We start from the raw sequence: 14585 nt of genomic DNA, 5'->3' as shown, positions 1-14585 counted from the left end.
CTAACCGTTCCTGAGGATGGCATATATATGCTGTTTTTTCTACATTTATTTCTGAGAATTCCCCCTTTGCACTTTTAACTGGTCTTCAATGGCCCAAAAGCAAAGTAGCAAGAAAACATTGCAAGAAAACATGTATGCCTAGCAAATTTATGATGCACACAACTTAAGCATACAACTTTACTCAATGGCATTCTTTTCCTTAAATGAGTGAACAGAAGGAACTTCTACTTCCTTATATATACTATTTAACGCAAAATACCCCAGTAGATACAGAGGAAAAAAAAGTGGAAGAAAATAATACCTACTTGATCTTTGAGTACAGGAAATCTAACCTTAAACTATAGTGACGAATTTAGAAAATTAAGGGACAAATTTAGGTAATTGTAAAAATATTCTCGATTTCAGGTAAATCCAATAGTGCTCCTACCCTCCAAGCCTACGAGAACTCTAAGAGATTTGTATTTCTGTGGCTTGCAACAAACAGATTCCAAAATGAAACTACTTGAGATAACTCTGAAGTTGGTCTCGATTGTTTACTATGATACTTCCTGTTAAAGCTGAACCAAAAATATTTATATTTTAGACACCTCTTTGCACCCCCACATCCTCCAACTATCAAAACAGAATGTATGGAAAGAACCACCAAGCATTTATGCCAGCTTCGTGTAGGTTTTTCCCTTCTTCTATGATTTTGTATGAGTTTTACAATCAAAGCAACTCTGTTAATTGCTAATTATCTGAAGTGAAGCAAATGAAGACTGTTACTCAGGAAAGCCTGCATTCAGAGAAGCGTGCTAAAAAGCATGCTTTCACTGTATAACCAACCAAAATTCTACGGAATATTGATAATAAATAATTGCACAAAATTAGGAAAGAATTCCAGAATTTAACACTCTTCATGGATTTTCATTTTAGAGCTCAATGTTGAATTTCAGACTTATGCTTATGGTTTCAACAGACCTTAAATACTGCTGAGGGATGTATCTAAAAAACTCAAGACAGCTACGAAGTTACTCAGAATTGAGTTTATAAAGTAGTTTATAAAGTTTATCTCAAACATCTCAACTAAAAACACTAGTTAGAGTGCACAGTGCCATTTCTCAGAAATTTACTGCACTCTTAAGCAGTGATGGGGCTGGTCTCTCTAAAGAGAGAGCATAATGCATGTATAAAATTGTTCAGGCAACTTCTAAAAAAGATAATTCCTTTACATTGCTCATGTGCTCTTCCAATAGTTAGTTTAGCAAATGGTTAAAACTGTTTTCTGAAGTACAACCAGCAAACTACTAGTTATATGCAGTTTGTCGACAAATAAACCCCATTACTCTAAAAGGAGTTTCAGGAAATAATTGCAGAGAAAATAGGTCTTCCCACATTTCTGGCTTGTGATCTTAACTTTTCTCACCCTTCGAGCATTTCCTGCTTAAAGCATGTTATTATTTTACTAAACTTCTACTAGACATTTCAGAAAACGCCCCTTTTCAGCTCCTCTGAAATAGTCCTGTCACAATAAAAGACATATTTCTAAAATGCTTTTGTTTTCAGCCTATTAGCAGTCTTCTGCAGTCTAACAGCATCTCCTGTTACGGCAGACACAGTGCATCAGATGCTGACAGGAGGTCAAAAAAATACTTGTGGTAAATATCTACATAAACCGTTTTAACCCTATCCTTCCAAAAACATTTGAATGACAAAGACTTAAGGTAGTGGCACCACTTAGAGTTGCTGAATTTAATCTTTCTCACCTACCCTCTTAGTATCTAACTGAAGCATGCACATCTGGGAATGTGCACACACACATCCATCATAAAAATCAAAGCAAAATATGACAAATTATAGCAAACACAAGGAAATTAGGAAATAATACCACCTCTAGCAAACTGCAGATGTAAATGTTTATTTTAGCGCTGACACAAGAATATTTCTTCCTAAATTCACAACAGTACTGCACACTAAACAAACCCCGAAGAAAAATGGTACCCTCTGTTTTGTCTTTTTAACTTGTACAGAAGACAAAAGGTAGCTGTGAGAAGGAAGAAATGCTTCCTTAGGGCCAATCACTAACATCAAATTATGATTTTAAGCATCGGCATGAGTCACTCAGGATAGCCTTGCCTGGGTAGCAGCTGATTAATTTTACTCATTTTCACTGCACACACAGTGACCAAGAAACATCTAGTTTCCTTTTTACTGCTTTGGTTTCTCCAGATTCCTCTGAAGATCCATCTCATCACTGATTCAAATTCTTTTCTAGCTAAAATAAGCCGGTTTCCATTAAAAATAAACAAATAGTTCTCACAAGCATGATTAGGCTGTTGCTCACTCTCCCAATGTTTGGCCAGTTAAGTTTGTTATCTGAATAATCCAAATACTAGGCATGTAAAAATCCATCTGGAAGATCAAGTATGGAACACCTCTCCTAAAATTGCTTGGATCATATTAGGTGACACAGACATATATGGAAGGAGCAAACTATACGATGTAAGAAAGTTGAGCCTGTAAAACATTCTAAAAAGCAAACTGAAGAAAAACAGATGAGGAGAGTAAAAGTGACTCCTTTGATAGAAATGGGAAATACTTATTTGTGGGTTGATTTAGCAAGCATGTGTTCCATAATGAATATACTAAACAGCGCTTGTTTTCCTCAGCTAATTTTCACCCAAAGAATTTCTCTTCAGAAATCTTTCACCTCCAATAGACTCCCAACACGTATACTGGAGAAAGCAGGTAAAGCAGTAGATCTTGGGGAAGGTGGGAAACGATAAGGATGGGGGGAGCACTTCATCATTTTAGGAAAACTTGAAATTCTACTATTGATGACATTTCTTGATTTCTCTGTACTATACTTGTAGGATGGCAATCACTTTGTTTCAACATAACATCACCAGAAGAGAATGCAGAATTTCAAGAAAAATAATTGTCTGAACGAAGACGTGTGAGTTATTGTGATATTAAAAATACAATCTCCCAGTGACAATTTCAGTGTCAAAACCTTCTTTCACAACTCTCTTTTGATTAATCTGACAGCAATGTCAATTCAGATTGGTAAACCTACCCCTTGGAAAACATTCAGTTATTTGCGTGATCCTTTTTCTACATTGCTTTGCTCTAAGAAGGAAAAGTTTGCATGCAGTTTGGAATCCCCTGAATCTAGGGGACGAGGAGAGGAAAAAAGGACTATTGAACTTCTGTTCATGTAAAGCAAAAAAGGTTCTTGGTTCATTTCTTTGTTTAACAGAGGTTTTAAAACATTTAATTTCATTTGTACAATATACTCAAGCCTTACTGTGCCTTTCCCTTGTCTTTCCTCCTTGTATTATATGTGAAAAATCTCAATTTACAATTTGTTGGGAGATGAAAAATTGACAGAAGCTGTGGTCAGAACAGTCAACACGTACGTTTTAGTAACAGGCAAAAAATTGAATTCTGTTTCAGGATAAGGACATTAAAAGTTGTTGGTTTTGTTTGTTTGTCCTTCCATTTCAGCAAATATGCAATGTCAGCTTACCTTAACATTTCTAGCGGATTGGTCTCATGCACTTGGTTGCCACACCTGGGACAGTCATTGCTGTCTTCAAAGTGCTGAACGATACAAGTCTTACAAACTGAGGGAGAAAAAAAGAAAAAAAGAAAGAAAAACTTAGACCAAGATCTAAGTAACACTGATTGAACACAACATAGTGATACCAGCTAACTACTTAATGCATCAAAGATAAAAGAGTATTATTTCAAAGCAAACAATTGCAATGTACCTTATCCACTCCTTGTTCCTCAAAGCCATAGCTAGTTCTGCTCTGCCGAGATACTGAGTCCAGCAGAACAGCTTAGACAAGCATTGCTTTAGAGTATGTGGTGTTTTTACAGCTTACAATTCACATGGCGTGGTAAAATGCAAAAAACATACCACGCAGCACATGTAAAGAACAGGTTCTGAGATAGCCCATTCTGTGGAGTGGTAGCCCAGCAGGAGCCAATCATCACTTCAGATGATCTGAAAATGATTCGCCTGCACTGTTTTCTTTCCAACAGGGATGTTGACAACCGAAAATACTGTTGTAAATACTTCTTTTAAGAGAAGAGTTCATAGAAATTGTACACAGGTTCAAAGTAGCTATGCTTCTCTTTTGACTTATGGTTTTCAAAGGCAGTGACAGAAATTACAGTAAACCTTTAATACTTGAACCTTATCATGAAAATCAGTATCATGACCATTGCAAGTCTAAATGAACCCAAACCAACAATCTGAATTTAAAACCCAATAAACTGAAATTAAACTAAAGAAGGTGCTACACCACTGTTGCTTCCAAATGATTAATTACAGACTTCAGATTTTACTGTCATTAATAAGAAAATGGAACATGACCTGACAAGAACAAATATGCCTGCTATTATTACTGTGCTATAACATTCAGAATGGAAGTAAACTCAATCCTCTGTTTATTATTGTTCTACCTAAACTGGAACAAGAGCTCATCAGTAAATGGACTAAGAAAAAAATAAATGGACTGCTGCAATTGCAGTATGTTTTCTGCTGAAACACTGTAATTTCTTTCATCAATTACTTAAATAACTAAGATCACCTCTAAAGCAAACTGGTAAATCTTAATTATATGAAAATCTTTAAGGACAATCTTGGTGCTCTTTTTTAAACAAACAAACAAACCAAAAAAACATCTCCTAACAAGCTAGGTCTGCATTTACCTTTACTTCAGAATGCCTAGAAGTATTATTACACTTCAGCTGACTCTGGTAATACACACACATATTAAACCTTTGTGTAGGTGTTTTTGTTTGTCTGTTCGTTTTTTGTTTGTTTGTCAGTGTTTTATACCCTCAAACTGGTTTAAAACACTGACTGAAGGACATCAGCTTCATAGATTTGGTTGCAATTGCAATGAACTTTCCCCTTTAAGTCCGACAGGCAGACTTCAGAGCTCTGACTAGCTCTTGGCACTCTCCCCAAGCTAAATGGCTCTAGCAGTGCTGGATGCATGACAAATTGCTGATGATCTGGTAAAATGAGTTCAGAAAGCCCAGAAGTCCTGCCAAACAAGTCCAGTAAGTGAGGCACAGTGCTGTCCTCTACACATAGGGACCCCAGAACAGAGCTGGTAACTGTGATGTTATGAGAGCACAGTTCAAGCCTCAGGACACAAGTACGTTTTTTCTTAAACTAGAGGTGTGAGGTATTTAGCACTGGCATACAGACACAAGAACCTGTAATCACAGAACTCTTCTTATATCACAGAATTTTTATAATTTGTTACATTACTGCACCTAATTGATTTTTGCACATGCATTTCCTAACACTTCCCCAGGGTAAAAAATCTAGTGAATATCAGTGAGCCTGTGTTCTGTACCTACAAGACTTTTTCACTTTTCTATATTGTTTTTGTAACTAATGTTCAAAAACAAAACACAAAACACCTTGCTACTACACTATTTTCATATGAAGATTCCCTTATACTTAGGTCCCTTAGACTTTAAGTGGTCAATACACTTACATGTAGAATACATGCAGAATACTAACAATTTCATCACCCACATAGAAGTATCCATGCCAGTCCAACAGAGCACTTAAGGACATGTTTAAATTAAAGCACAAGTCCCAATAATTTTTGGGCCATACATTTTATACAAAGAGATTTGTATAAAATCTTTGTTACCATGACTGAGAGGAACAGATGTTGAGGAACAAATAGAAGCCCTACAAGAGCCCTCACCTGAATTACTTGCAAACAGCCAACACCACCATTTGAATGTTTATAATGTACAGAGACAGATTTTCATTAGCTGGCCAAACAACATTATTCAATACTCTCTAAAAATGTTCCTGCTTATCTTCAAACACTAATTACTGTACCTTTACTTTTTAGATACCATGAATAGTCCTGAAGATTACCCCCCCACAAATGGCTCAAGAACATGCCATGTCATTTGAATAAAAAAAAACAACAGTCAGTATGGCTGATTAATATGAAATTTTGATACACTGTTCATGAGAAAGCTAGGGTGAAGTGAGCTTTTCTTTCTGAAACAGGCAGTCCAAGTACTGAGTAATTTATTTATCGTGCTCTTCTTGAGCAAAGAAAAACAAGCTAACCAAGAAAAGGTCCTACTCTGAACACAACAGGCAAATCAAAAGAGAAGACAATGTGAAACAAAACCATGATGGAGAAGGCTCTTTAATTTATACTATACTATACTATGTACTATAATCCCTGTTTTAAAAAAAAAAAAAAAAAGGAAAGGAAACAAGACTGTATGGAGACATTTACTTTTTGCAAGATTTTTTATTGAAGATAGTCTAGAAAAGGAGACATTGCCATGAATGACAGTGATTCGGTGAAGAAAATTAGATCTTTCCCATTCATTAACAAAGGAAGTGCTTTCTTCCTCATAACAAAAAAAAAATCAGGACATTTGGGGGGGGGGGGGGCACAACTCTTCTGTGTAATTGAGGTAAAGAACACCAAAGCAATTAAATGTAGAGATATTAGGACTAAGTCATATAAATCAAATGTCTAAAGAAAATTAATTTATTAAGCCTGAAATCAAAGATAGCATAAGTTTGAAACAAAAGTTGTAGAACAAGCACTTCCTAGACAACTTGAATGAGAATCTAAATAACCATTGTGCCCAAGCTTCACAGGAATCTGTGAAACACGCTGCTGTCAACCAAACTCTTAAAGTGCAGCATCTGGTATCTCATAATCTTGGTATCTACACCATGCTAAAGATGGAGATGATACTCTACCTTTGTCAGGAGAAACTGTACCAATTACTGGCACATGATGACAACACTGATGAGAACTACAAGGTTAAGAATTGCTTGTTACCTTGGAAATGCCATTAATTGGAGATTCTCAATTTAAAAATATGTGGGGAAAAAAAAAGCTGAGAAGCTAGTATGATGATAAAATCATTAAGTCTAACATAGTCACAAATAATGGCCATATGGAAATTCAGCTGAAAGTTGCTGCGGTAAGTAACATAAGAGTTTAGGTTTATCATAGACCTTATCTGACTTGCCTTTACAAAATTGAGCTTAGGGATAAATCTGTTTCAGTGAAGAACAGCAAGTGAAATGGAATTCCTCTTGTGTTAACTCTTACAATAAAGGGATTGGTCTTTAAATTTTTTTTTTGTAAGCCTCCTTTTTGGTAGGATCAGCAGTGTCTCTATGTTCTCAGTTTTTCTTACCTGATGCCAATTTTCAATAACTGATAAAGAACAAAAAATTTGGAAAAAATGTTACAAACACTGTTGGCATTAGTCAATATTGATTTTGGAACTGACAGGCCCTAAGTCTATCTTATTTGGAAAATGTATTGAAATAGAAACTCTAAAAAGTATATCACAAAAAGTTTTTCAAAACGATTACCATTGGCTTGGTATCAATACAATAGTGGTTTCATTTTTATTTTTTTTTCCTGTAATCAATTAGGACTAGCCTCCTTCAGAAAACATTTCCCTGTGTTTCACCAAAGGTATGTCTGAAATTCTTTGAGAATTTAATTCCCTCTGCTTGCTCTTGGGATCTTGGCTCCATTCATGATAGAGACGTTCTTGAAGTCTGTGATGAGATGACAGTGATGAGATGACAGTGATTCTTTGAAAAGGACACATTGATCTGACTTATAAACATATTTTACACATGGCTTTGCTAGGCTTTGTGTTTGTTTTCCAAACTAACAGAACCTGGATGAGCCATGAGCCATGGATGACTTCCATTTACACCCAGAAGAAATCTGTAATCATTATTGTTCTGAAGAACTCTATGTCACAGGATGATAGGTAACTAATACATTTACTTAAAGTCAGGTGATTGACTCCCTAAACCTCCCAAACACTGAACACTGCTAACGATAAAGCCTACTAAAATCCAAATTAACATAACTTAAAGAGCTATTTATAAGGTAAACTGATCTATGGAAAAGAACTGAATTCCTCAGTCTGAATATATTTATGTGCTCTCTTTATACCTTTTTTTCAGGGAAGGTGGCAGCCTTGAAAGCCATGGGGGTTCAAGAAAGAGACTAATGATTAATGAATAACTCAATCTTCAGTGTAAGTAGGTCTCGGAGCAGAATACATACAGACAAAACATGATAAAGAACTATGAATCGTAAGCCAGTCCTGTATGGATCTATTCCCTATGCCAACAAAGATAAAGATCTGGACCAAGTCTTTGTACAGCCAACACAAAGCATGAGGTCATCTTATATGAGGAAAAAACTTGAAATTGTAAATCAATACTGTAGCAATCAAAAACAACTTTTGTTTTTTCCCTCACATAAAGTTATGCTGCTATGCTGACTTGCCTGACAAAAGCTAAATGTGATTTACTGATAGCAATGTAGTCAAAAATACACATAAATTCTAGTACTCAAGAATAATGAACTGATATGCGATACTCTTAGTAGGAGGAAGATAATCAACCAGTATTTTTAGATATGATAGGTATAATCTTCCTCTTCTCAATATGATACACTGAACATTTTTCAAAGCCTGTCACTTTGAAGTTTCAGAGAACGCAATGAAGTCTGAGCATTGGGTGAAAAGGGTAGGGAAAAAAGGCAATCCTTAAACAAAATTAAATTACAGATATATTTAATTTACCACTTCAGGGAAAAAAAAAATCTTGAATACTTCTGGTACAGATTAACAAAAGGTGAACAGTTCGTAGAATTTTGAGGTATGTGCTGCACATGCCAGTGAAATGAGGACATGTATTTCCTGGTTGTACTATGACACATCAGATGAGCCATAATAAAACGTAAGATGATTTACTACAATTGATAAAAGTGTTTGTGTGACATATGCTAATTGGCTGGCAACCATAGCATACTACACAATGCTGCTTTTTCCAATACAGAAATATCTGGTTCACGCATTCTTTTAGATCTTTGTACTTAGCTGAAATTTACAGATACAAGTGTCAGGACTGTGCTGTATGCCGTCTTACACAAACACGAAAGTACATATCTTGCGCATCTCTAGATACATATTGTTTGATGAGAAGAGGATATTTTTTAAAATGCTGATTGCCAAGGTACCAAAATAAAATTTAAAACTGCATTTTTCTTCAAAATATTCTACAAGAGAAAGTTTAATTAGTTAGTTGTGGGATAAATTTTTTGTCAGAACTCATCCTTTGAATTCTTCTAAGGATCTCCTCTCCCAAAATTAATCACTCCTTCAGGCAGGGAGTAAAGGAGAAGAACAGGATATGCACAGCTAGAGCATACAGCAAGATCTGAAAAACACTCAAGTTGCAAGATTACTGATTTTATATTGAAAATTTTATCTCTGGTTGCTTTCCTGAAGGAAGGGTATTTCTAAAGTTCCTAGACTGCACTGGTTGACACTTTCTTAATGCAGATGCTAGAGGAGCCAGGTAGAAGTAATGCATCACTTCATCTGCTCTTCACGAATAGTGAAAAACTGGTGATGAATACAGCCACAGGTGACAGTTTGCCTCACGGTGACAACAAGATGACTGAATTCAGGATTTTGAGGAAGGCTTCAAAGTTGAAAAACAGAGTTAAGATTCTTAACTTCAGGAGACGTTTCAGAGCTTCAGCGTCTTTAAGACGCTGCTAGTCAGAATTCCCAAGGAGGCAGTCATTACAAAGAGAGGCACCCAGGAGGGCTGGCTGTTTTTTAAATAAAATTTGTTTAGACATCAAGAGCTAACCACCCCATTGTACAGGGAATTATTGTCAGAACTGCCTAGTGCACAAGAGCTGCTTGGTGCACAAACTTCATGATTAGTACACAAAAAGAAAACGTATAAGAAGTGGAAACAACAACAGGAAACCAAAGGATATAAAATCATTCTTTGGGTACTTAGGGACAAAATTAAGAAGGCCAAAACCCAGCCAGAGCTAAAACTAATGAAGAACTTAAGGGGTTTCTACAAGTAGGCTAGTAGCTGTATGAAGTTCAGAGAAAATGCGGGTCAGTTAATGAATGAGGGAGACAACTCAGGAATAGATCTGAAAGGTTGTGAGTTCCTCAATGTCTTTTTTGCCTTGGTCTTCATAGCCAAAGGCTGAACTCAGATCTCCACGCATACCAGCATAATTTGGGAAGGAGAGGTATGACCAGCACCCAGGGAGCAGCACGTTAAGGCCTACATACAAAAACTGGACATACTCAAAACTACAAGTAAAATAGGATTCGCTAAGCTGAAAGCTTATCACCATAATCATGGTGGTTATGGAAGGTACCTGACTGACTGGAAAAGGGTAGTGTGTTCTGCCCACCTTTAAGAAAGATGAGAAGGATGACTGGGGCAACTATAACTAAATAGCCTCCCCTAACTCCACAGAAAGATGGCAGAACATGTCATGTCTCTTGAATCAATTTCCAACCATACAAGGGACGAAAAGGCAATCAAGAATAGTTAACGTAGGTTTACCAAAAGCAAATCAGGGTCAAGGCCAATAGGTGATCTAAATAAGCCTATACTGTTTGAATGGCAATGGAGACCAACTCTTCCTAGTAGTGGCAAATGGTATAACAAACAGTAAACAGTCACGAATTGTTGCTTGGTAGGACATTCAGTGCAGCACTGGAAGAGCTCTCCAATTTTCACAACTCAACTATTCAGAGCCATGGCTTGACCCAGTATAGTGCTGGCAACTAAACTGTCTCATGCATGAGGTTGGCCTAGACAACCTCCGGAAGTCTCTTCCAACCAGCATCTCTATAATTGTATAAACAGTCTGACATATTTAAGGGCACTAAAGAATGTTCCTGAGGAAAGTTTATTTTCCAATCTTTGTAAGTGCACACTGTGCTAAACAATGAAGTGACTCGGGAGACAGATAATGGGACATACTCACTAGCTCACATCTAGCCTGCTTCAACCAGTAGTTCTTTAAAATCCTTGACAATTATGTAACAAGCTAGAAAAAAATGTCTCAGTACATATGGCAAAATCATCTGGTGAAAGTAGCAAAAAAGAAATGAAGCAGTGAATTTGTAGAATAATGAATTATTCTTGCAGTATTACAAGCGTTTCCTTCCCAAGAAACAGGAAAAAATTATACTACTGATGCCTAAGTTGCATTTAATCTTCCCAGTAAATAGTGGAGTTCAATTGTCTGTCCAGCATTCACAAAAACCTCATCAGAAACATTGTTTATTAAAAAGGCACAGACTTCTAAGAGCAGAAATTCACTACTTAACATGTGGTCAGTGAACCCAGATGTGAATTAACCACTAACTGATTTGGTTACTATTCATCACATTAGTTACTAAGATCACCAGAGAACATCTATGTCAACACAGGCTTGCCATCTTATCCAGACTAATACATTGTATTCCCAATATCCAAAGAGTTTATCCTCCTTCTTAAAGTGTTAGTATCTGCGGATTGTCATCATTTGTGCAACGCTGTTTTGAATTACAGCAATAAGCAGTACAAGACAAAGCACCAAAGGACAGTTAAAAGTTGTTATTAATTTGTGATAACTTTTTGGATATAACTGAAGAACCATGACTACACTTCAAAATATATGTATTTTTTTTTCTCAAAGCCAAACTGTAAAAAAAAAATTGCCAGAGTATCTTCCTGAATTCTTCAACATACGCAGTTATCACCTTTTCCTCTACAGACGTAAGTCTTCCATATCAACAAGTTTCTTGTTTTTCCTTTCCATCATTGTAAACTTCATATTTTGGCAAGTAAGCTGCTTTAAAGAAACACCATCTTCTTTCTTGCATTTCTAGTTAATGACCCCAACACATGGCAGCTTTTGTGCAAGAAGACCTGTGCAACTACATGGAAGCTCAGCAAGCTTCACTTGCACTAATTTGGCTGCAGAGCTGGGGACTAGGCAGCAAGAGAACTGACTCGGGGAAGAGTTTAAAATTTACAAGTGAACAAAAGAAACAGATGCTGTTGAGAAAAAATGCTCCTCCTGCCATTATTGTTTTGCAATTGGAATGAAAGTAAACAAACAAAAAAATTATATATAAACAGAAAGATTCCTTAACAACTGTTTTATTTTTTTTAAAGTCTGAGCTGATTTCTGATGCAACTTTTTTGCCTCACTCTAATCTTTTAAAAGTTACTACTGTTCATTAAACTTCAACCATAAAAAGATTAACTAATGCTGAAACTATTCTACTTTCTTTAAAGGGAAAGATAATACAATAATAGCTAATATACTTCTCCCCATTTTATTTCAAGATATTATATGAGTACTTTGCTTAACTTCCTTTGTCCTGCCGTTAAATTCCTTCACCAAATAATTCAAAAGAGAAGAATAATACCACAAAACAATTTATAAGCCTTAGTTGATATTAGACTTAGAAAAAATCAGTTCAAAATTATTTTTCCTCAAAAGGTAATAATAGTAATATAACAATAAACCATATGGCCTCTCTACTATGAACAACATATAGGAATGATAGGTTTTAATTCTTTATGTACTTGATACAGTAATGATCATAACACAAACAGCTTGATATGCATAGTACTATAGTGTAAAAAATAGTAAAGACAATAACAACTACAAGAACAACACCGCACAAAAACAACAGGAAATGCTAAGACAGGGCTTTAAGTGGTATTTACTATAGGTTTAAAAATGGGAAGTCTACCAGAAAACACGTAGTTCCCCTTACTCTTTTTTAGGACGGTTCAATTTTTTTCTTTGGAAATATGCCAAATTCTCAAGAAGGTCTAACTGAATTGTTTTATATTTGGGAATAAACCTAAAAAATTTGTGCACCTAAGTAATTCCACTTATGAAAGTAAGCCACTGAGTCTGATACGAGAATTCGTACGTTTAATATCATTCATACAAATATTTTAGAAGCATTAGGAGCATAAGACAACCTGAACAATTTCTTCTGAGTCAGTTTCAAAGAGATCTACTCTCTAAATAAATATTTTATCAACTTCCAAGTATTTCTACTCAATGTGCCATGGAACGCCTTAGAGATGTGAGCTAGTACTGACCAAACTGGTGTATGCATAGCGCTCGCTGCCAACAGATACAGCAGCTTAAGTTACAAAGGCAGACCAGCCACATTACCAAAATACCACGCCCAACCTAATGATCTTGCTTCTGATCGGGCCAGGCCACAGCGATCTTGGTGCTGGAGCCAGCACAATCACCACTACCTTGGGAGAAAGGAAAGGGGCATCTTCACTCTGCAGTTTGTTAAGGGGAGCTGGTATGGCCTCGAGATGACCCAAAGGGCAGAGCAGCATCTAGGACAACCCACCAGAAACCGCACAGAGATCAAATCAAGCATCAAATCAAACTTCAAGGCAGCATCACTGATGAAGGAAGGATGTTCTGCAAAGTACTTACAGGTATGGAGGCACTCTGTTACCGTAGTTGGCTTGATGAGATAGCCTTTACAGATGTAACAGGTGATATGGGGATTGAAATCTTTCACCAAGTGCTTCCTCTGAGTAGCCATTCGTGGGGCAGGGAAGGCTGGCGGAGCGCTCTGGGCCAGCGGAGCAAATCCGGGAGGCGTCGACGCCCGCGGTTCACCAGAGCTGCGGCGCTGCTCCGTGCGGCGGGGCTGCTCCGGGCATTTGCTCGCGGCTCGGGCGCTCTCAGGGGGCCATGGCTCATGCCTCGGGCTCCTGCGTCAGGCCGGCCGCTCCCATACCTGTGGCACACGTGGGGAGGGAGAAGCCGTGTGAGCCGGGCACCGCGCTGCCCGCCGCGACTCCCCGGCGTCGCCATCGGCTCGGCGGGGCCGCCCGGGTCGCCCTTTACGTAACGGCCCGGCCGAGCTCCCAGCTCCGAGCTCCCAGCTCCGAGCCCGCGGCCGCCCGGGCCGGGCCGCGCTGACAGGTGCACGCCGCCGGCCCGCAGCCCTCGCACCGCCGCTGCCCCGCAGGCCCCGCGGGGAGGGGCCGGGCCCTGCCCTCCGTCCCCTCCTGCCCTCCGCTCCCCTCCGCCCCAGCGCAGCGCCGCGGCCCGGCCCTCCCCCGGGGGCAGCGGAGCCGCCGCCGCCCCGAGCCCCCGCTCTCCCCGCTGCCCGCCCCGTACCGTCCCGTCCCGTCCCGCCGCACCTGCGGCGCCCCCCCGCCGCCTCCCCGACCCCCGCCGTACCTGGCGGAGCCCCGCGGCCTCGGGCGGCCGCCGAACGAAAGAGAAAGGGAAACGGCGTGCGGCTCCCGCCCCCGCCGAGCCCTCCTCCTTCCCTCCCGCCCTCCTTCCCTCCCTCCCCGCCAGGCTGCCGCGGCCGGTCCCAGGGCGGGCGGGACGGGCGCGCAGGCGCTGCTCCCCGGCCGAGCCCCGCAGCGCCGCTGCGGGGCCGGGCGCCGGCGGCAGCCCCCGGCCGCCGAGCCCAGGGGCAGGGAGAGGGCCAGGGGCAGGGCGGCCGCAGGTAAGCGGAGGAGCAGCGCGACACAACGCAGCCCGCGCCCCGGCGGCTCCCCCCTGCCCCGCTTCGGCCCCGCCGCCGCTTCTGGCCGCGGAAAGGTGCAGCCGAAAGGCAGCGCAGCGCCCCGCCCGGCCCCCTCGGGCTCGCGAGGGGCAGCAGTGAAGGAGTTAGGCCCGCAGCCTGTAAACACCGCTCCATGTGCTGCTTCCCCGCGA

General features: G+C 39.7%; 1 protein-coding gene across 3 annotated transcripts in view; it reads right to left on the bottom strand.

Moving 5' to 3' along the window:
• Positions 1–14585, bottom strand: part of PCGF5 (polycomb group ring finger 5) — a 60721-nt gene that overhangs the window by 20912 nt on the left and 25224 nt on the right. For 2 of the 3 annotated variants that reach the window (XM_083843172.1, XM_083843173.1), the window contains exons 1-3: positions 14097–14245; positions 13338–13647; positions 3509–3605 (exon numbers count right to left, since the gene is read on the bottom strand). In XM_083843172.1, coding sequence (XP_083699298.1) covers positions 3509–3605; positions 13338–13449 — 209 coding nt within the window. In that variant the 5' untranslated portion in view covers positions 13450–13647; positions 14097–14245. Of the gene's footprint in view, positions 1–3508; positions 3606–13337; positions 13648–14096; positions 14246–14585 lie in introns of those variants that run through there. The other variant, XM_083843174.1, reaches the window with a different exon arrangement.

Source organism: Anser anser (assembly GCF_964211835.1).
Source record: "Anser anser genome assembly, chromosome: 7".
NCBI lineage: Eukaryota > Metazoa > Chordata > Aves > Anseriformes > Anatidae > Anser > Anser anser.
Note: the sequence above shows the minus strand (reverse complement) of the source record. Positions and strands in the feature narration are given on the sequence as shown.